Genomic DNA, 23,080 nt, shown 5'->3' on the forward strand with positions numbered 1-23,080 from the left:
CGCCATTAGCAATCTTACCACACACACACAAAAAAGGTATGATACAGGATCTGGGAGGTAATGGACACTCAGACAAGCAGTCGTCCAACCTAGGTGTTTTATAAGCAAAACAAATTAGTTCACATCTTTTATAGCCATCGGCAAGACGCTTCTTATCTTGAGCTGCCTTTTGTTAATTTTTAGATGAAATCAGGGATGCAGGAAAGGAGGAAGCTGACCTATATGAAGGACTGTCAAGTCAACAGATCTTCCTCTGGCTGCAAGGACTGTTTCTCTTTTCTTTGGTGTGGACTGTGGCTGGCACCATCAATGGAGACAGCAGAAAGAAGTTTGATCAATTCTTCCGCAACCTGATCATGGGCATGGATGATAACCACCCCAGGCCCAAAAGTGTCAGACTTACCAAAAATAACATCTTTCCAGAGAGAGGTAACAGTGTTTATATTTTCCATTATAATAGTTGTCCCAAACTGAGCCAGAATACATGAATCATGTAAGACCCTTTAGAAAAGCTAAAGAAGTTTCTGCAGTTTTCAGGGTTGGCTGACTTCTTCAGAGCAGGCTGAGGTATGTAAGAGAGAAATGGATGGTCCTGAAATTAGAGTCTTATAGAATATTTAACTGCTTTTTTAATTTTAAAAAAATATGACAGTGTTCAGGATGGGTTTTTAATTGGAAACATTACCCATAGTTCCCAAACAGAATGAGAAATATTGTGACTTTTATTTTCTTACTCTAGTCTTATTTTCTATGCCTGTATGCTTCATTTCAAGGTGATTATGGTATTTATATTTCTTTCAACTATCATTAATATATTGAAGTATTTCCAATTTTAATATATATCTTCAGTGGGTATTCTATGTGTGTGACATCATTTAAAAAAAAAAAGATGTTTTGCTGGGCGTGGTGGTGCACGCTTGTAATCCCCGCGCTTGGGAGGTGGAGACAGAAGAATCACGCAGGTTCAAAGCCAGCCGTGCTGGCTTAAGAGACCCTGTTTCCAAATAAAAAGTATAAAATAGGTCTGGGAGTGTAGTCCGGAGGTAGAAGGGTTTCCAGGAACCCCAGTACCACCAAAAGAAGAAGAAGGAGGAGGAGGAGGAGGAGGAGGAGGAGGAGGAGGAGGAGGAGGAGGAGGAGGAGGAGGAGGATTCTTTTAAGTAGATTTTACTGTTTTTTTTCTACCATCCAAGTAATAAATTATATAAAGAAGGAGACAGAAATAGAAAAATCAAGATCAATAGTAATCTTGTTATCTGGAAATTTTACTTTTTCTGGTTTTTTTCTTTGGGGTTTTTCTGTTTCTATACTATAAGGATGACTATGCTATAAATACTTACCAAAGAGCTTGGTTTTGTGATTATAAAAATTAATCTATGAAAAGCCATGAAAGACCTTCCAGGAACAACAGTAATATATAGTAGAAGAGCTCTGAGTTATAAAGATGTGTGCATTTGCTAGAACTTAGTGAATATAGGCTTACAATGTGTACATTTTATTGTGCATAAGTTTTATGTCAAAAGAAAAAAGTATAAGCAAATATTGAACCACAGTTAATGATATGCATGCTGAAGATTTATGGGAAAGTATAGAGATGTTTTGTTTTTTTTAATTGGTGCATGATAGTCATATATCTTAATGGAGTACAAGATGTTAGAGGCATACATACACACATCACTTTAGCCCTTACCCAACTCCTACCCTATTCCCTCCACCTCCCTCCTTCTCATGTTTGGCTTAGTGATTGTTTTATTTTGAAATATTTTATAAAAGATAAGATGGATTCATGTGTAGGTAGAAGGAAAATAGATATGTGATAAAACAAGTCAAAAGCCAAGGGTAAAACCCAAGAGGTAGGAATATAAGCACTCATTGTACAAGTTTCCAGTGTTTCTGTATGTTTGAAGTTTTTCATAACAATAAAAACAATGAATGAGCAAGAAGATGCCACTGCCCCTTGCCCCCACATTTTCACCTGCACACCTGGCACACTTTCTGTGATACCTAAATAAAATGTACAAATTTGATAATTTTTAATTCAATGATATTAAGGACATTCATACTGTCATGCAACCACCACCACCGTTTCTAGCTCCAGAATTTTTTTAATCTTCACAAACTAAAACTTCATTTCCATTAAAAAAGAATTCCCCAAGGTTCTTTCTCCCCCCTCCTGGCAACAGCTCTTCTACTTTTTATCACCATAAATTAGACAACCCTAGGTACCTCATATCAGCAGAATTGTATAGTGTTTGTTCTTTTGTGACTGGATTATTTCACTTTGCATAAGGTCTTCAGAATTCATCCATGTTGTATTATAGTAAATGTCTTTTTTAAATCTGGGTAATGTGCCGGACAAGGTGGCACACACCTGTAATCCTAGTACTTGGGAGGCTGGGACAGTAGGATTGCATGTCTGAGGCCAGCCTCAGCAACTCAGCAAGGTCATCAGTAACAGTGAGACTTCATTTCAAAGTAAAAAATAAAATAAGGTTAAGAGTATAGCTCAGAGGTAGAATGCCCCTGGGTTCAATCACCAATAACACACACAAAAATTTTATATATATATATATATATATATATATATATATATATATATATATGTATATGTGTGTGTGTGTGTGTGTGTGTAATATCCCATTAAATGGGTATGCTACATTTTGTTTAATCATTCATCATTCAATGTACACTTGTTAACCCACTTGTGCCTTTTGTGAACAAAGTTGCTATGAACATGGGTAAACAAAGTACAAATAACTGTTTAAGACTCTGCTTTCTTTGGGGATATATATACAGAAGTGAACAAGATAGACCATATGCTAAGTCTGTTTAGTTTTTCTTTGAACTATAATACTGTCTTCAATAACAGCTACACCATATGCATTCCCACCATAGTAAAAAAAAAAAAAGCACTCAAATTCCTACACATCTTTGCTAACTCTTGTTATTTTCCGTGTATTTTTAATAGTCATCCTGATGCATATTTATGTGCATTTATATTTCTACAAAAAATGAAGAGATCAATAAATACTATATAATGAAAAAGCAATCACTGTCAACATTTTGATAGCCAGCCTTTAAATTTCCCACATACATACATACCTACAGATTTATTTACTTACTTATTACTTATTTACTGTGTGTGTGTGTGTGTGTGTGTGTGTGTGAGAGAGAGAGAGAGAGAGACAGACAGAGAGAGAGAGAGAGAGAGAGAGAGAGAGAGAGAGAGACAGAGAGAGACAGAGAGAGACAGAGAGAGACAGAGAGGGAGAGAAAGAACAGGGATTGAACCCAGGGGCGTTCTACCTCCAAGCTACACCCCCAGCCATATTTTTCATTCTTTATTTTGAAACAGGGTCTCACTAAGTTGCGCAGGGCCTCACCAAGTAGCTGAGGCCGGCTGCCATTCTTCTGTCTCAACTGTCCAAGTACTGGGATCACAAGCCTGTGCCACCATGCCCAGCTCTATAGATTTATTTTTGCAAAAATGAGATTACTCTGTGTTTTGTCTTGTCTTTTTTGTGGTCATTAACAATGTTATAAGAAGCTACATTCTGGTGGCTACATATTTACTTAATTCATGATTATTTCCTTGAACTAGCTTCCTAGAAATAAAATTGCTGAGTCAAGAGGTCAATAAAATGTTAAGCTTTTGGTTGCTAATTCCTTGTGCCCTCACTATTTCTGTGCCAACATCTGGTGCCAACGTTTTGGATTTGGAACATCCTAATAGATTGCACTACCACTTTATTGTTGTTTTAATTTGAAATTCCACAATGACATATAATGTTGGTCATCTTTTCATGTTTTGCCTTTTGTATATGCTCTTTGATGAGGTGTCTTGTTTGGATTTTTTTCTTTTTTTTTTTAATTGGGTTTTTTCTTATTGTTGAATTTAAAAAGTTCTTTATACACTGAAAAATGTTCTTTATTAGCTATATGTTTTATAGATTTTTTTTCTCCCAAAGTTTGGGTTATCTTTTCTTCTCTTATCGGTGTTTTTTTTATTTTTTATTTATTTTTTATTTTTTGTGGTACTGGGGTTCCTGGAAGCCCTCCTACCCTTCTACCTCTGAGCTACGCTCCCAGACCTATTTTTTTTATATATATTTTTATTTGGAAACAGGGTCTTGTAAGCCAGCGCGGCTGGCTTCGAACCTGCGTGATCCTCCTGTCTCCGCCTCCCTAGCGCAGAGATTACAAGTGTGCACCGCCACACCCAGCCTTATCGGTGTTTTTTTTTAACAGAGCATATTTAATTCTAATAAAATCTAACATATCAATGTTTTTATTTCATTGACCATGTTTTTGGTGTTGTATCTAAAAAGTTTTCATCAAACTCAAAGTCAGCTAAATTGTCTGTTATTTTCTAGAAGTGTAATAGTCTTGTATTTTACATTTATGTCAATAATCCATTCTGAATTAAATTTTGTAGAAGATGCAAAGTTGGTGTCTAGATTTTTTTGGTATATAGATGTCTACTTGCTCTAGGACCAATTGTTGAAAATTTTATTTTCCCCAATGAATTGTCTTTGCCCCTTTTGTCAAAGATCACCTGACTATATTTGAATGGCTTTTTTCAAAGTAATATTTTGTTCCATACTCTGATTTTCTATTTTTTCATCAGTACTATACTGTCATGATTACTACAGCTTCACAACAAGGCTGAGTAGGGTATTATCAGTCCTCCACCACTGTGGTTCTTCAATATTGTATTGGCTACTCTGAGTGTCTTTTGCCTTTCATATAAACTTCAGAACCAACTTGTCAATAGCCACAAAACAACTCCCTGAGATTATTATTGGTATTATTTTGATTCTGTAAAACAAATCTAGAGGATATATTTTAATAATTTTGTCTCCCTGTCAATAACATAGAGTATTTCTACATTTTTTTTTTTTTTGTGTGTGTGTGTGTGTGGTACTGGGGTTCCTGGAAGCCCTTCTACCTCCGGGCTACACTCCCAGACCTATTTTATACTTTTTATTTGGAAACGGGGTCTCTTAAGCCAGCGAGGCTGGCTTCAAACCTGAGCGATCCTTCTGTCTCTGCCTCCCAAGCGCGGGATTACAAGTGTGCACCACCACACCCGGCCAACCTTTGATTTTTTTTGATCCGAGGTTTATAGTTTTCCTCATCCAGATCTTGTACATTTTGGTTTGGTGTATATGTAATCTTTCTTCCTTCCTTCCTTCCTTCCTTCCTTCCTTCCTTCCTTCCTTCCTTCCTTTCTTTCTTTCTTCTTTTCTTCTTCTTCCTTTTTTTGTTTTGTTTTTGCTTTTTGTGGTATCAGGATTAAACCCAAGGTGTGGGCATTCTACCTCCAAGCTACACCCCCAGCTCTTTATTTATTCCTTTATTTTTTAGCTTGTTTATTTTTTGTTCTTTTTGTTTGTCTTTTTTTAACTGTACTTGCAAGGCAAGCATTTCGCCACTTAGCTACATCCCAGCCCCTTATTTTTATTATTATTTTTATTTTATTTCAGTACTAGGGGTAGAATCTAGGGGCCTACTACTTCCAGGCTATACTCCTGGACCTTTTTTATTTGGAAACAAGGACTCACTAAGTTGTGAAGGCTGAGTTTGAACGTGCATTCCTCTTGTCTCAGCCTCCCAAGCACTAGTATTTTTTATTTTGATACAGGGTCTAACTAGATTACTGAAAGTCTTGCTAAATTGCTGAGATTGGTTTCAAATCTGTGATCCTCCTGCCTCAGCCTCCCAAGCACTGAGATTACCAGCATGAAAAGCATTCTCTCGGTGTCTTTCTTCTGGAAGAGATTCTAGGGAACTGAAATTATTTCTTTCTTAAATGTTTAGTAGAACTCACCAAGAAACGCATTTGGGCCTGGTGCTTTCTCTTTAAAAGATTAATTATGAATTCAATTTTTTTCATGAATAAAGACCTATTTAAATTACCTGTTTTTTCTTGTATGTTTTTACGGGAGTGTGTCTTTCAAGGAACTAGTCTATTTCATTTAAATTATCAAATTTGTGAGCATAGAATTGCTTATGATGCTCCCTTTCTAATCTTTTCAGTGTCTGCAAAGTCAATTGTGAAGGCCCCTCTTTTATTCCTGATATTAGTACTCTGTGTCCTCTCCTTTTTTCTGGGTTACACTGGCTGGAGGCTTAGACATTTTACTAATTCTTTCAAAGCTACATCTTTTAGTTTTGTCGATTTTCTCTACTAATTCCCTGCTGTCGATTTCTTTATTTTGATATATTTTTTATTGCTTCTTTTGTTCTGCTTGCTTTGGATTTAATTTTCTCTTCTCCTTCTTGTTTCCTAAGGTGGTGCTTAGATGATTTTGAGGCTGGCTTCAAACCTGTAAGCCTCCTGTCTCCCCCTCCTAAGTACTAGGATTACAAGCATGCACCACCATGCGTGGCTTTAGTTACACTATTTTAAAATTTCTCTCAAGACATCTTTGATTCATGTGTCATTTTGAAGTGTGTCTTTTAATCTTGAAGTACTTGGGGATTTCCTAGATGTCTTCCTCTTATGGATTCCTTGTTTAATTCTACTAGGAGCCGACACCATTTTCTACCTATTCTTTTAAGTGAATTGAAGTGTTTTATGGGCACAGATGTGGCTTATCTTAGTGAATGTTCCATGTGAGCTTGAGAAGAACATGTAGTCAGCTCTTGTCGGATGAAGTCATCTATAAATGCCATGTTGGTTCAGTTGATTAGCGATGTTGCTGTTCAGTTTAACTGTATTCTTTCTCGTTTTCTGTCAATTACTGATAGACGGGTGTCAACGAGTTCAACTAGAATATTGAATCTGTTTCTTCTTAAAGCCCTCACCATTTTGCCTCATGTATTTTGTCCTTCTGTTCAGATCTGAAATGTGAAAATAGAATCTAATTTAAACTTCTTTTTTTAATTATAAATGAGGCTGAATTTTATATATAGTGGCAGCTTATTTTTATACATTCTTTATTTAATGCTCTATTGTGGGTTTTGTTTTTGTTTTGACGGACTATGTCTAGATGTAGGTCTCCTTTTATTTATTCTGCCTAGGAGATGATTCATCCTTTTAGTCAGCAAGAAAAAAAAATGTATTCCCTGGCTTGCATACCTCTTATGTTCTTTTCCTTGTTTTATGGTTTTGCTCTTTCTGGACTTCACATTTTAACATAAGTCATACACAGCTTAGTTTACTCTCTTTACTGCCTTGAATAATTTTAGTTTCTGTTTTTGTATCTTTTGCTTCCTTGCTGGTCTTAGTGTAAAAGTACAGGTGATGATTAAAAGTACAGGTGATGGAAGGAAAGGATTGGGTGACCTTGGATGAACTCCTTAACCCCTCTCATTTTCCACAATTTTAAAACGTGTACCATAAGGATAGAAAATATTCATGGTGTCCTTGTAAATTTTTTTTAAATGAGTTAATGCATGAAAAAATACTTGGAATAAAGTATGGTATGTGGAAAGTGTTCAGTAAACATTGACATTTTTTATTTATTATTTTTATCATCATCACCATCGTCTCTGTGAGATCACCCATCTCCCATTTTAGCTCTTCTTGCCATTTTTTCTCAGCCTGCTTTCTCCTTCTCCCTTTCTTTTCCTATTCATAAGAAATGATGTCTTGTTACATCTTACTGAGGACATCAGTGTCCTGAAACTGGCTTCTAGTCCCAAATCACACAAGTTTCAGAGATAAACTCTTCAGGCTAATTTCCATATTATACTCCTCTCTTACACCGCAGTATTTTTCATAGGTGTCTCATATTGTTTATTCTTTTCCTTTTCCTTCAAGGTCACTCTGCTTATCCTCCATGTCTATGGAGATGGTGCATGAATTGTCCTTGATCCCAGTTCTCTCTGCTTTCAAATTTTTCAGAATTCTTACTGCTTTTGGACATGACTGGGGTAAATAATATTGACAAAGCACTTATAAAATGAACCCAAATGCTGTAAACTCTGCTCTAGATTAAGGAGCAACAAGATGGCCAACATCCAGTGACCACATGTAATCAACAAATGCCATCTGCTGAAAACAGCTTTTTTCATTTATTTCACATGTGAAGATTCAGAAAAAGGGAATTTCCACAGAGCTTTGTGGCTCTTGGAAGGGCTAGACCTCACTGAATTCAGGGAGCCACACTTTCTTTTTGCTGTTCTCTAAGCTATAAAAAAATGACCTAGTGAGAGGGGACAATAGTAAAATGAGAAAGTCCTCCCAGGATAATAGCTGGCATGCAGATGAACAGCTGTCTAGTTTCTGTGCAGTATGTAACATACATCCTTTGCATCTTGGGGCTCCTACTGGGGATTGATCTGGTGTACTTTCTTGCCTTTCTTCACCCATTTCTTGGTTGATTTTTGTGTTAGCCAGATTTTTCTTCACTATAACAAATGCCTGAGATCATCAGCTTAAAAGGAGGGTTATGGTTTGGGGCTCATGGTTATGGAGGCTTCTGTCCATGGTTGGTTGGCTCTGTTGCTTTTGGTCCTGGGGAGAGGCAGAATATCATGGCAGGGAGCACATGAGCTCATCTCATAGCAAGGGAAGCCAAGAGAGAGGAAGAGAAGGGCTAATGTCCAGGTAGACCCTTTAAGGGCGTGCCCCCGATGACCTAACTTCCTTCCACTAGGCTCAACCTCCGGAACGTTCCACCACCTACCAGTAAGGCCTTGAGTTCAGAACCCAGCCTTCAACACAGGAGCTTTGAGGAACACTTGTCCAAGCCGTAGTGCTTTCGCAGTTCATCTCGCCTTCTTTCTACTTAGAAGAGATCCTGCCTAGATTTACTTTTTGTTTATAGTAATGTCATTCCTCTTTTTCTCTTGTGCTTTCCTAAGTATTTTAATGGAAAATTAGGAAACTCCTAGACAGAGCCCACTTTGACTCAAAGATATGCTTTTCAGAGGTGAGTCTGCATTTTTTTTAATATAAAGGCTTTTTTGAAATATAATTTATGGGGGACTTCCGGGAAGACGGCGACCGAGAAAAGCGGGGCTTAAGAGCCCCGCTAACAACCAATCTCCATTACCACAAAATCAGCGCCTTTCATAGCCAGAAAACACCATCACCAGAGAAACAAAAAAATCACCAGGCTCCAGAGAGAAAGCAGACTGAGAACAGAGCTCAGAGCCACAGAGGACATACACCGGCCTCACGCCCGAGGACGCGGCAGCAGCGCCAAACTGCCGGGCGCAGCGGCGAATTCACCGGACGGCTACAGCAAGCCGAGGTGAGCCACTGCGGAACAGCCAGGCGGGATCTTTCAGTGCAGGGAGCTTCTAAACCTCCCAGTGGCTGAGCTCAGCACACGCTGCAGGGACGCAGAGTGGAACTCAAAACCAGAGAAGAAAAAAATACGCCAGCCTCACGGCTGAGGGCGTAGCAGGGGCGCCATATTGCCACCGGCGGCAGCAGCAGTGACTTCACCGAGTCCAGTACAGCTACATCTGCGTACTCAAGAACAGTGAGTCAAATTGCGGGCCACAGAGGAGAAATCCCAGTACTGTACTCCCTGGGACTTGACCCAGTGGGGGAGTGGCGGTGGCAGACATATCACACCATAGGAGAACGTGCAACCTGGCACCCCCCATAGTTTAAAGCAGCCTCTATCGACTCCCTGGGTCGGAGACTCTGTGATACAACCCAGTAAAGGAGTAGTGGGGTCTGAGATACTACAGACTCGAGATCCAAAGCACCTTAAGCGAAGTCATAGTGACCCAAGGGAAGAACGAGAGAAGGCAAAAACTTCCGAAATCATGGGAAAGAGGAATAACACTGGAGCAATGAATGCCCACAACCCCACAACATCAGAACCCGATAAAACAGAAAATCAGAGATTTCTAGAAGATCAAATCAGGAAAATAACTGTAGAAATAATAGAGGTGCTTCGAAAAGAATTCAGAGAGAACCAAAAAGAGATAAAGGATGCAATTAATGAAGTAAAGGCCTCAATTCAAAGCACAAACAACCGATTAGACCACATGGAGAACAGAATCTCGCTCTTAGAAGATGATCATTCCAAAAATGAACGCATAGTTTCTAATCTAGAAAAAAATATCCAACAGCAGGAATCTGACATTGAAGAAATATGGGCCCATTTTAAGAGAGCTAACCTAAGAATAATTGGAATAGAGGAGGGAAAAGAAAGTGAAACCAAAGGGATCAACAATCTCTTCAAGGAGGTAATAGCAGAAAATTTTCCAAACATAGAGCAAGAGGTTGATACACAGGTCCAGGAAACTTATAGAACTCCCTTTAGACAGGATCGGAGAAGAGGATCTCCACGCCACATAATTGTCAAAATGACCAATGTGGAAGCCAAGCAGAGAATCTTAAAGGCAACAAAAACAAAGGGCCAAGTGACATTCAGAGGCAAGCCAATTAGAATCACTCCAGACTTCCCAAACCAAGTCATGAGAGCCAGAAGGGCTTGGAGTAACATATTCCAAACTCTGAAAGAAAACAACTTCCAGCCAAAAATTTCCTACCCAGCAAAACTTTCTATCAAATTAGATGGAGAAATAAGAAGCTTCCATGACAAACAGAAACTGAAGGAATTTATGTCTTCAAAACCAGCACTAGAGAAAATACTCAAAGAGATTAACTACAAAGAAGAAATAGGTAACACACACCAGAACCAGAGAAACAAGATTTTCCATCCAACAGACAACTAAGATTGGTTATCTGTGGAGATTCATTATTTATGTTAGTCTTTTACCTATCTCTAAATTGTATTGTTTGCCTTTATTGTTGTTAATTTTTAGGATTTCTAGTTGGAATATTAATATACCTTCAGATATAGCATTTGGAAATATTTTATCCCATTCTATTAGTAACTTTTAACTCTGTTTACATTGTCCTTGGATATACAATATTTTTTTATTTTTTAGGGAGTTTGTATACTCTTCTGTTGCCTGTGCCATTGAAATCATATCTAAGAAATCACTGCCAATTTCAATATTGTGAGGTTTTATGACCCAGATTTTCTTCTAAAAGTTTATAGTATTAAGATTTATATTTAGGTCTTTTATCTATTTTGAGTTAATATTTGTATATGGGATTAGGTAAGGGTCCAATTTTATTCTTTTCCATGTAAGTATTATTTTTCAACAATATTTAGTTAAAAGATTATTATTTCTACCACCAAATGTTCGTGGAAACCTTGTCAAAAATAACTTGATAATATAGGGAAGAATTTAGCTCTAGGCTTGTATTTAACTCCAATGGTTTATATATCTGCCTTTAGAACAGTACTACACTGTTTCAATTATTGTAGCTTTATATGGTTTGAAATCAGAAAATATATATCTTCTAGCTTTGTTCTTTTTCAAGATCGTTTTGGATATCTAGAGTCCATATTCCATATTAGGATAGATTTTTTTCTGTAAAATAAATATGTAAATATAGGATAGTTTCACCTAAAAAAAATAGAAAAAAATATTCTCTGGTAAGAAAGAAAGCAAAAAGAAATATTGAAATGTTATCTTTAAGTCATCAAAAGCTCGGTATCAGACAAATGAAACTGTTATGTGAGATTATCATTTTTAATTTTGGATAAATTGCTATAATACTAGATGTCAACCACTAAGCCAAGCATGGGAAGGAGGGATGGGGAGGGAATGGGGTGGGGATCGGGTGGGGGCTGACTGGGCGATGTGTGCATGTATGTCTACAAAAGTTTGTATCCCACTATGATGTATGAATACAGTGCACCAATAAAAAAAAAAGAAATATAATTTATGTACCATAAAATTTACCCACTTAAATATGCAAATCAGCAGCTGGTTGTGGTGGCGCACACTTGTAATCCCTGCGCTTGGGAGGCTGAGACAGGAGGATCGCACAGGTTCGAAGTAAGCCTCAGCTACTAAGTGAGGCTCTCAGCAACTTAGTGAGACCCTTTTTCTAAATAAAACATAAAATACGTCTGGAAGTATAGCCCAGAGGTAGAAAGCCTCTGGGTTCCACCCCCAGTACCACCAAAAAAAAAAAAAAAAAAAAGCAAATCAGCAATTTTTAGTAAATTTGCCTAGTTGTACAGCCATCACCATAATCTATATTTAAAAATTTTTCATCACTTTTTTTTTTATTCTTTATTTTGAAACAGGGTATCACTAAGTTGCAGAGAACCTCACTAAGTAGCTGAGGCTGTCCGCAAACCCCCATCCTCTGGTCTCAGCCTCCCGAATGCTGGGATTACAAGCGTGCGCCACCAAGCCCGGCTTTTTTTCATCACTCTTATAAGATCCTTCGTGACTTTTTCAACTTCATCCCCAGGCAACCACTAATTTACTCTCTATATATTTGTCTTTTCTAAAGAGTTCATGTACATGTGACTACATAATACATGGCCTCTGTGACTGGCTTTGATCACACTTTCTTATAACCATCTTTAAAGACTTAATATGTCTTTGTAGCCTTTTCACAAGGGCTCAGGGTTAAAATTTTAAATGTGAGAGCTCAGGAAAGCCTTCCTTGTCTTTATAGGACACTGTTTTCTGGGAATTTCAGGATCTAGGAGCTCTGAGGGTAATTTTGTTGTTGTTATTGTGGTACTGGGGGTGGAACCCAGGGGCTTTTCTACCTCTGGGCTACACTCCCAGACCTATTTTATAATTTATTTGGAAACAGGGTCTCACTAAGTTGCTGAGAGCCTCACTAAGTAGCTGAGGCTGGTTTCGAACCTGTGCAATCCTCCTGTCTCAGCCTCCCAAGCGCAGGGATTACAAGCGTGCGCCACCACGCCTGGCTCAGAGGGTAAATTAATCTCTCAAATAACAGTTGAAGAAACTACATTTGGGGCGTATTTTTAAGGAAAGCAAGCAGGTATTTAAGGAATTCTTTCAAGGTTTGGTTCACATCGTCTGCCATGGATCCATGTTTGTCAACCAAGGATTTATTTGCTCCATAAATGCTGCACTTTCTTTTACCCATTCATTGTGTGACCTTTAAAAGTCATGTCTCCACTCAAAAGTTTACCTTACTCCCCAGTTGGAGGGAGGGTAAAAAGGGTTGACTTGAGGGATGTTTGGAGGTAGTAAAAGTCATTTATCTTTTTGTTTTGTTTTGTTTTGTATTGGGGATTAAACCCAGGGACCTTCTACCTTTGAGTTACATCTCAGCCCTTATTTTTCTTTTTCTGAAACAGGGTCTCACTAAGTTGCTGAGGCTGTCCTCAAACCTGTGTTCATCATGTCTCAGACTCCCCAGGACTGGGATTATAGGCGTCTACCCTCAACCTGGCTTATTTACTTTTTTAGATTTATCCTCTTCTCCCTTTTCTTCCTTTGCACCTATACCACTGTTTGTGTTACCATCACAATGCAAAGAAAATGAAAACAGTTATTTCTGGTGATAACCAAAGAAACCTGGAGCTAAATGTCACCGAGAGTCTTCCTGTGTGCCCAGAGCCAAGATACATGCTTGACACGTATCTTATTCATTCTCCATAATGACTTTCTAAGCTTGATGTAAAAGCAGCCCATTTACACGTATGTAAATGGTACTCAGCTTAGGTCAAACAGCTGCTACATCCACTTTGCTCACTGTTTTTTCTTTGCACTAAACATTTACTGAATCATTCTACAAATTAGCTCTAGCTCAACGTCATCAAGGGAAGGGGGAAAATGATTTACTGATCGATGCCTTTAGTGTCCCCTTTTTCTTATAAAAACAATTTTGTTAAAGAAAAATGATCAGCCGGGCGTGGTGGCGCATGCTTGTAACAACCCCCCCCCCCCCCCCGCTTGGGAGGCAGAGACAGGAGGATGGCGCAGGTTCAAAGCCAGCCTCGTTAACTTAAGAGACCCTGTTTCCAAATAAAAATATAGAATAGGTCTGGGAGTGTAGCCCGGAGGTAGAAGGGTTTTAAGAACCTCAGGACCACCAAAAAAAAAAAAAAAGAAAAGAAAAGAAAAGAAAAGAGGAAAGGAAAGAAAAGGAAAGAAAAGAAAAATGATAAAAAATATATATATTGTTCATAGGCCAAGCATGATAGCGCACACTTGTTAATCCCAATACTTGAAAGGCTGAGATGGGAGGATCACGGTTCACAGCCAGCCTCAGCTACTTGGTGAGGCCCTCTGCAATTTAGTGATACCCTGTTTCAAAATAAAGAAAAAAAAATATGGCTGGGGGTATAGCTTGGAGGTAGAATGCTGCTGTTTCCACCCCCAGTACTGCAAAAAACAAACAAGAAAGAAATATATTGTTCATACTATCCTATCATAGGTATTTAGGTTTCCAAAAATTACTATCTCTATTTATCAACCTTTTTTCATCTTTTTACAGTTTCCATAGTTGTATATATATATCCATTTTTACTCTATTTTCGCCTGTGATTATTTCTTAAAATTGTTTTTTATGTTAATACTTAGTTTTTGAAACTATCATGTTAGTGACTGAAAAACTTTCCACTGTAGCATAAGGCATAGTTTTTGCTGTCCTTTCAATGTAGGACATGTATGTTATTTTCTTGCTGTCACAGATGGTGTTTCATACTCATGATACCGATTTTCTCATTGTGAATTGTTTCCTCATGATAAATCCCCAGAAATGGGATTTCAGACTTAGAATAGAGAACATTTTATTTTAGCTCTGTAAACATAGTGCCAGATTGCTTTCTAAAAGTGTCATATTGAATTGACTTCTAGGTAAAGCTGCAGAGTGACGTAGAATTACAGAAGCTCCCTTCTTTAATACCTAGTGAAATTTACCAAAAAAATTTTAATTCTAAAATTTCCCCAGTAATATTAAAAAAAGAATTACCATTTAATTCTATGAACATATAAAAGTGGTGGACAGAAAGAGAAACAAAAGATTTTGGTATGAGGCAAGCTGTCAACCCAGAGCCTGCCACCTTGTTTACCTGCTATACTATCATGGAAAGAAAAGTAGGTGAGTTGCCAAAACTCTGAGAGTTCTCACTGATAATCACCAACGTGGAGAAAAGTAGATTCTAGTGGTGATTGGGCAGCTGCAAAAAAAGGTCTAAGAGAAACTCAATCGCTGAAGCCCTTGTACAATGCTGGAGGACTTTTATAAGGCCCAGAAAAACTACCAGGCTTTGTGTTTTCCATAACTCTTTGCTGGGAGAGGGAATGTGAGCTGAATCCTACAAGAATGGGTCACATCACTAGCAAGGATAGGAATGAGATGGGTTCATGGTTCAAGAAAATGACCAGATTTCAGGATGTAGAGCCCAGATTTCCCAGGAATTGCAGCTGTCTCTCTTTTCCTGTAGCCTTATGATATGGAAAAGAGAGGTACACAGCAGTCCTTGAATTGTGACTAAGAAAGTAGGTATGATAAGCTCGTCCCAGATAATGGGTAAATTTAGGAATAATGTACTTGATTATATCAGAGCAAAAATAGTATGGCAATTGTACAAATGAGAGAGAAAGAAAATGTATAGTAGATAATATAATTCTAAAAACAGAAACTATTTGTTAAACAGATTGATAGCCAGGCGTGGTGGCGTACGCTTGTAATCCCCGCGCTTAGGAGGCTGAGACAGGAAGATCGCACGGGGTTCGAAGCCAGCCTCAGCTACTTAGTGAGGCTCTCAGCAACTTAGTGAGACCCTGTTTCCAAGTAAAATATAAAATAGGTCTGGGAGTACAGCCCAGAGGTAGAAAGCCTCTGGGTTCCACCCCCAGTACCACCAAAAAAAAAAAAAAAATCCAGATTGATATACTTATAAGTAGATAAGTCGATTAATATTGAGAGTCAAAACACCCTCATATTTATGGTTAATTGATTCTTGGCAATGGTGCCAAGGTAATTAAATGGGAAAAATATTATCTCTTCAACAAGTGGTGCTAGAACAAATAAATATACACATATAAAGGAATGAATTTGAACCTCTAAAACTGTAAAACTCTTAGGAGAAAACATAGGTGCAAATTCGCATGACCTTGAACTAGCCAGGAAGTGATATCTTAGGATACTAAAATCATAATTAACAAAAGAAAAAGTGAAAAAACTGAATATCCTGATAATTAGAAATGTTCATGCTTCAAGATAATATTGAATGAGAAGACAACCCACACAATAGATAAAATTTGTTTTACAAATTATATATCCTTTTAAATGACTCATATAGAATACCTAAAGAAATATTTCAACTAAAACAAATTAATCCCATTTTATTTTCTTTTTCCTGTGGGTCTGGGGATGGAACTCAGTGGCATTCAACCTCCAAGTTACACCCCCTGCCCTATTTTTTTTTTTTTTATTCTTTATTTTGAAACCAGGTCTCACTGAGTTGCAGAGGGCCTCACTAAATAACTGAGGCTGTCCGCAAACCACGATCTTCCGGTCTCAGCCTCCCGAATGCTGGGATTACAAGCATGCGCCACCAAACCCGGCTAAAAATTAATCCCATTTTAAAATGGGAAAAGTATCTGAATAGACAAGGATATACAAAGTGCCACTACGCATATGACAAAATGATCAACATTTCTTGCTATCAGGTAAATGCAGATTAAAACCACAAGGCCAGGCATGGTGGCACACGCTTGTAATCTCTGCGCTTGGGAGGCGGAGACAGGAGGATCACACAGGTTCGAAGCCAGCCGCGCTGGCTTAAGAGACCCTGTTTTCAAATAAAAATATAAGAAAGTAGGTGTCTGGGCAGGGCGTGGTGGCGCACGCTTGTAATTCCCATGCTTGGGAGGCAGAGACAGGAGGATCGCGCAGGTTCAAAGCCAGCCGCGCTGGCTTAAGAGACCCCGTTTCCAAATTTTTTTAAAAAAAGGTATAAAATAGGTCTGGGAGCATAGCCGGAGGTAGAAGGGCTTTCAGGAATCCCAGTACCACCAAAAAAAAAAAAAAAAGGTGTCTGGGAGTGTAGCCCGGAGGTAGAAGGGTTTCCAGGAACCCCAGTACCACCAAAGCAAAACAAAACAAAAAACACCACAAGATACTGCTTCACATAGGATGGATGTAATTTTTTTTAATGAAAAACTCGAGCCGGGCGTGGGGGCACACACTTGTAATCCCAGCATTCGGGAGGCTGAGACCTGGAGGATCGCGGTTCGCAGACAGCCTCAGCTACTTAGGGAGGCCCTTTGCAACTCTGTGAGACCCCGTTTCAAAATAAAGAATAAAAAATAAGGCGGGGGGTGTAGCTCGGAGATAGAATCACCCTGGTTTCCATCCCCAGGACCGCAAAATAAATAGATAGATAGATTGATTGATCGATTGATTTAAAAAAATGAGGATGTAGGAAATCAAAATCCTCACATTTTATAATGCAGTCTTAGAAAAGAATATTTGGCAGCTCTTCAAAAGTTAAATAGAATCCAGATGTGCACTTTACTGATAAATGGTTAAATAGAACATGGCATGTCTACACAACATAATAGTATTCAGCCATACACAGGACTGAAATCTTTTCTATGTGCTACAACACAGGTGACCCTTAAAAACGTTGTAAGTAAAAGAAGCCAGATGCACAAAAGAACACATTATCTGATCTCATTTGCATGAAATGTGCAATAGGTAAATCTGTAAGGACTGAAAGTAGATTAAGTGAGTGTAGTGCTGGATGGCAGAAGCCGGAGTAGGAGAGGTGAAATTCAAGGCTTGACGGCTAAGAATTATGGGGTTTCTTTTTGGTGAAATAAGGGTTCTAATCTAATACTTATTGTGAAAATTATTTCACAGTTCTGGATATTATCATATTCACATATACATACTTTAGTAAAGCACTGAATTGTATACTTGGAGTGACTGAATTATATGCCATGTGAATTACATTTCAATAAAGTTCTAAAATGTCTGTAGATGAAATTATAAAAGAGGGACTGAAGAACCAAAACTAAATTAAGAACCAAAAAATACCATTAACTACTAAGTAAAGTAGAATCATTGACAAATGATATATTCAAGACTAGGCTTCCGACAAATGGCTGAGAGGAGCTGGGTATGATGCTACAGGATTGTAATTCTAGTTTCTGGGAGGCTGACACAGGAGGACTGAGGTTTGAGGCCAGTCCAGCAACACAGGGAGACCTAGTTTCAAAAGAAAAAAAAATTAAAAGGTAGATGGTGGAGCTCGGTGGTAGAGTAACCCTGGGCTCAATCTCCAGCACCATAAATATAAATAAATAAATAGTTTAGAAGAAAAGTTTGATATAATTACATATACTCTGGAGGAAAAAGATCAAAGAAATTAGAAAGAATATGGTTGACGTGAAGACAAAAAATGATCATTTCTTAAGTAGAAAACACAATAAATTTGCAGACAATATATGCAAAAATAAAAATGCAGAAAATTTTCTAAAGTAAAAAACTGTATAAGAGTGTTCTGTGAGCTGGTCACAGTGACCCATGCCTGTAATCCCAATACTTGGGAGGTTGAAACAGAAAAATCACAGATTTGAGGCCAACCTCCGCAACTTAATGAAACTCTGCTTCAAAATAAAATAAAATAGCATTGGGGGTGAAGATTAGAGGTAGAACACTCCTGGATTCAATACCCAGTACCAAAAATCTATCTATCTATCTATCTAATATACATATGTAATAAAAAGGCTGGGGGTGTGGTTCAAAGGTAGAATACCCCTGGGTTCAATCCTCAGTAATATATATATATATATATATATATATATATATATATATATATATATATACATACATATATATACTACTATATATATATAGTACAATATATATATATATATATATATATATATATATATATATATGTTCCAAGAACAACTCATGCAGAATAGACCAAAAGATATCATATGATTAAATTATTAAACATTCAGGTTTGAAGAGAATCTATCAGGCAGTTAGATTTTTTTTTTTTTTTGCCAATTCCAATTATTTTATTTGGTTGGTGCACTGTATTCATACATCATAGTGGGATACAAACTTTTGTAGACATACATGCACACATTGCCCAGTCAGCCCCCACCCGATCCCCACCCCATTCCCTCCCCATCCCTCCTTCCCATGCTTGGCTTAGTGGTTGACATCTAGTATTATAGCAATTTATCCAAAATTAAAAATGATAATCTCACATAACAGTTTCATTTGTCTGATACCGAGCTTTTGATGACTTAAAGATAACATTTCAATATTTCTTTTTGCTTTCTTTCTTACCAGAGGATATTTTTTTTCTATTTTTTTAGGTGAAACTATCATATATTTAAATATTTATTTTTCAGAAAAAAATCTATCCTAATATGGAATATGGACTCTAGATATCCAAAACGATCTTGAAAAAGAACAAAGCTAGAAGATATATATTTTCTGATTTCAAACCATATAAAGCTACAATAATTGAAACAGTGTAGTACTGTTCTAAAGGCAGATATATAAACCATTGGAGTTAAATACAAGCCTAGAGCTAAATTCTTCCCTATATTATCAAGTTATTTTTGACAAGGTTTCCACGAACATTTGGTGGTGGAAATAATAATCTTTTAACTAAATATTGTTGAAAAATAATACTTACATGGAAAAGAATAAAATTGGACCCTTACCTAATCCCATATACAAGTATTAACTCAAAATAGATAAAAGACCTAAATATAAATCTTAATACTATAAACTTTTAGAAGAAAATCTGGGTCATAAAACCTCACAACATTGAAATTGGCAGTGATTTCTTGGATATGATTTCAATGGCACAGGCAACAGAAGAGTATACAAACTCCCTAAAAAATAAAAAAAATATTGTATATCCAAGGACAATGTAAACAGAGTTAAAAGTTACTAATAGAATGGGATAAAATATTTCCAAATGCTATATCTGAAGGTATATTAATATTCCAACTAGAAATCCTAAAAATTAACAACAATAAAGGCAAACAATACAATTTAGAGATAGGTAAAAGACTAACATAAATAATGAATCTCCACAGATAACCAATCTTAGTTGTCTGTTGGATGGAAAATCTTGTTTCTCTGGTTCTGGTGTGTGTTACCTATTTCTTCTTTGTAGTTAATCTCTTTGAGTATTTTCTCTAGTGCTGGTTTTGAAGACATAAATTCCTTCAGTTTCTGTTTGTCATGGAAGCTTCTTATATTTCCATCTAATTTGATAGAAAGTTTTGCTGGGTAGGAAATTTTTGGCTGGAAGTTGTTTTCTTTCAGAGTTTGGAATATGTTACTCCAAGCCCTTCTGGCTCTCATGACTTGGTTTGGGAAATCTGGAGTGATTCTAATTGATTTGCCTCTGAATGGCACTTGGCCCTTTGTTTTTGTTGCCTTTAAGATTCTCTGCTTGGCTTCCACATTGGTCATTTTGACAATTATGTGGCATGGGGATCCTCTTCTCCGATCATGTCTAAAGGGAGTTCTATAAGTTTCCTGGACCTGTGTATAAACATCTTGCTCTATATTTGGAAAATTTTCTGCTATTACTTCCTTGAAGAGATTGTTGATCCCTTTGGTTTCACTTTCTTTTCCCTCCTCTATTCCAATTATTCTTAGGTTAGATCTCTTAAAATGGGCCCATATTTCTTCAATGTCAGATTCCTGCTGTCGGATATTTTTTTCTAGATTAGAAACTATGCGTTCATTTTTGGAATGATCATCTTCTAAGAGTGAGATTCTGTTCTCCATGTGGTCTAATCGGTTGTTCATGCTTTGAATTGAGGCCTTTACTTCATTAATTGCATCCTTTATCTCTTTTTGGCTCTCTCTGAGTTCTTTTCGAAGCACCTCTATTATTTCTACAGTTATTTTCCTGATTTGATCTTCTAGAAATCTCTGATTTTCTGTTTTATCGGGTTCTGATGTTGTGGGGTTGTGGGCATTCATTGTTCCAGTGTTATTCCTCTTTCCCATGATTTCGGAAGTTTGTGCCTTCTCTGCGTTCTTCCCTTGGGTCACTATGACTTCGCTTAAGGTGCTCTGGATCTCGAGTCTGTAGTATCTCTGACCCCACTACTCCTTTACTGGGTTGTATCACAGAGTCTCCGACCCAGGGAGTCGATAGAGGCTGCTTTAAACTATGGGGGGTGCCAGGTTGCACGTTCTCCTATGGTGTGATATCTCTGCCACTGCCACTCCCCCACTGGCTCAAGTCCCAGGGAGTACAGTACTGGGATTTCTCCTCTGTGGCCCGCAATTTGACTCACTGTTCTTGAGTACGCAGATGTAGCTGTACTGGACTCGGTGAAGTCACTGCTGCTGCCGCCGGTGGCAATATGGCGCCCCTGCCACGCCCTCAGCCTTGAGGCTGGCGTATTTTTTTCTTCTCTGGTTTTGAGTTCCACTCTGCGTCCCTGCAGCGTGTGCTGAGCTCAGCCACTGGGAGGTTTAGAAGCTCCCTGCGCCGAAAGATCCCGCCTGGCTGTTCCGCAGCGGCTCACCTCGGCTTGCTGTAGCCGTCCGGTGAATTCGCCGCTGCCGCCGGCAGTTTGGCGCTGCTGCCGCGTCCTCGGACGTGAGGCCGGTGTATCTCCTCTGTGGCTCTGAGCTCTGTTCTCAGTCTGCTTTCTCTCTGGAGCCTGGTGATTTTTTTGTTTCTCTGGTGATGGTGTTTTCTGGCTATGAAAGGCGCTGATTTTGTGGTAATGGAGATTGGTTGTTAGCGGGGCTCTTAAGCCCCGCTTTTCTCAGTCGCCATCTTCCCAGAAGTCGGCAGTTGGAATTTTTAATAAAAGTCAGAGCCGAGCGTGGTGGTGTGTGCTCATAATCCCAGCATTTGGGAGGCTCACCCAGTTCTCTATTAAAATACAAAAACAGCCGGGCGTGGTGGCGCACGCTTGTAATCCCCGCGCTTGGGAGGCAGAGACAGGAGGATCACGCAGGTTTGAAGCCAGCCGCGCATGCTGGCTTAGGAGACCCTGTTTCCAAATAAAAATGTAAAAATAGGTTTGAGAGTTTAGCCTGGAGGTAGAAGGGTTTCCCGGAACCCCAGTACCGCCAAAAAAAAAAAAAAAAAAAAAAAAAAAACAGCCGACAGAATTCTCAAACATGCAGAGACTAAGCATCTGTACGCCCCTTCTAAGGAGAGAATTAATTCGGTGACTAAGAAATGAATCAAATATTCCTTAAATATTCTGAGTTAAAAGGCCTGAATGTGAGCCAAGAATTGTCTAAATGCTGAGTAGACATAAGACTAAGGAATGGGAGACTTATGATTGCAGAGCAAAATATGAACATTGGAACACCTGACAAAATAAAAGTTATACTAATGACAACAAAAAGAGTCAGAGGAGGGGAGGTGGGAGGAAGAATGATAGGTGACCACTTCGTAGTTCATCAATGAATGAGTGAAATTGGTCCAAAACTGAATCATGTGCATTTACAAATAACATGTTGTGATGTCAGGATTTGCTTTAAAGTACTCCAAATAAGGGAAGAGAAGGAGGGGCAAGGAAAGGAAAGGAGGGGAAGGTGGAAGGAAGGAAGGAAGGAAGGAAGGAAGGAAGGAAGGAAGGAAGGAAGGAAAATGGGTGGTGGTTGGCAGTGAGCAAATGGATAATTAGTCAAGAACTGTAAAATAGTGATAATCATTGAAGTCAGAGGATGATACATAATAATTTATTAAACTATTCTCTTTTCCTGTGGTTCTGGGGATGGAGCCTAGGAGCACAGCACCCCTAAACCACACCCCAGTCCTATTTTTTAGTCTTTTTATTTTTAATTGTATTTATTTATTTTTATTTATTTATTTATTTATTTATTTATTTTTTATTTTTTTGGTGGTACTGGGGATGGAACCCAGGGGCCTTCTACCTACGGGCTACACTCCCAGACCTATTTTTTATTTTATTTGGAAACAGGGTCTCTTAAACCAGCTGAAGCTGGCTTTGAACCTGCGCAATCCTTCTGTCTCAGCCTCCCAAGCGTGGGGATTACAAGAGTGTGCCACCACGCCTGGTGTTAGTCTTTTTATTTTTTGAAACAGGGTCTCACTAAGTTGCGAAGAGCCTCGCTAAGTAGCTGAGGCTGTCAGTGAACCATAATCCCTTGGTCTCTGACTCCCAAATCCTGAGATTATAAGCTTGCGCCACCACGCCCGACCTATTCTCTCTTTATTTTGTGAATATTAAATTATTTTCACAATAATAAATAAAAACACAATAATAAAATTGGGATTAAACAATTTTTATAAGCGTACTGACTTTTACTCCT

General features: G+C 38.2%; 1 protein-coding gene across 1 annotated transcript in view; it reads left to right on the top strand.

Annotated features, from left to right (window-relative positions):
• The window catches only part of DNAH3 (dynein axonemal heavy chain 3), a gene marked incomplete at its 3' end in the record, with an annotated part of 165,802 nt that overhangs the window by 92,315 nt on the left and 50,407 nt on the right, over nt 1-23,080 (top strand). The window contains exon 40 of the mRNA XM_080704314.1: nt 184-429. Within this exon, the coding sequence (XP_080560440.1) occupies nt 184-429 (246 nt within the window). The remainder of the gene's footprint in view (nt 1-183; nt 430-23,080) is intronic.

The sequence above is a fragment of the Muscardinus avellanarius genome (assembly GCF_963383645.1).
Source record: "Muscardinus avellanarius genome assembly, chromosome: 10".
NCBI classification, from domain to species: domain Eukaryota; kingdom Metazoa; phylum Chordata; class Mammalia; order Rodentia; family Gliridae; genus Muscardinus; species Muscardinus avellanarius.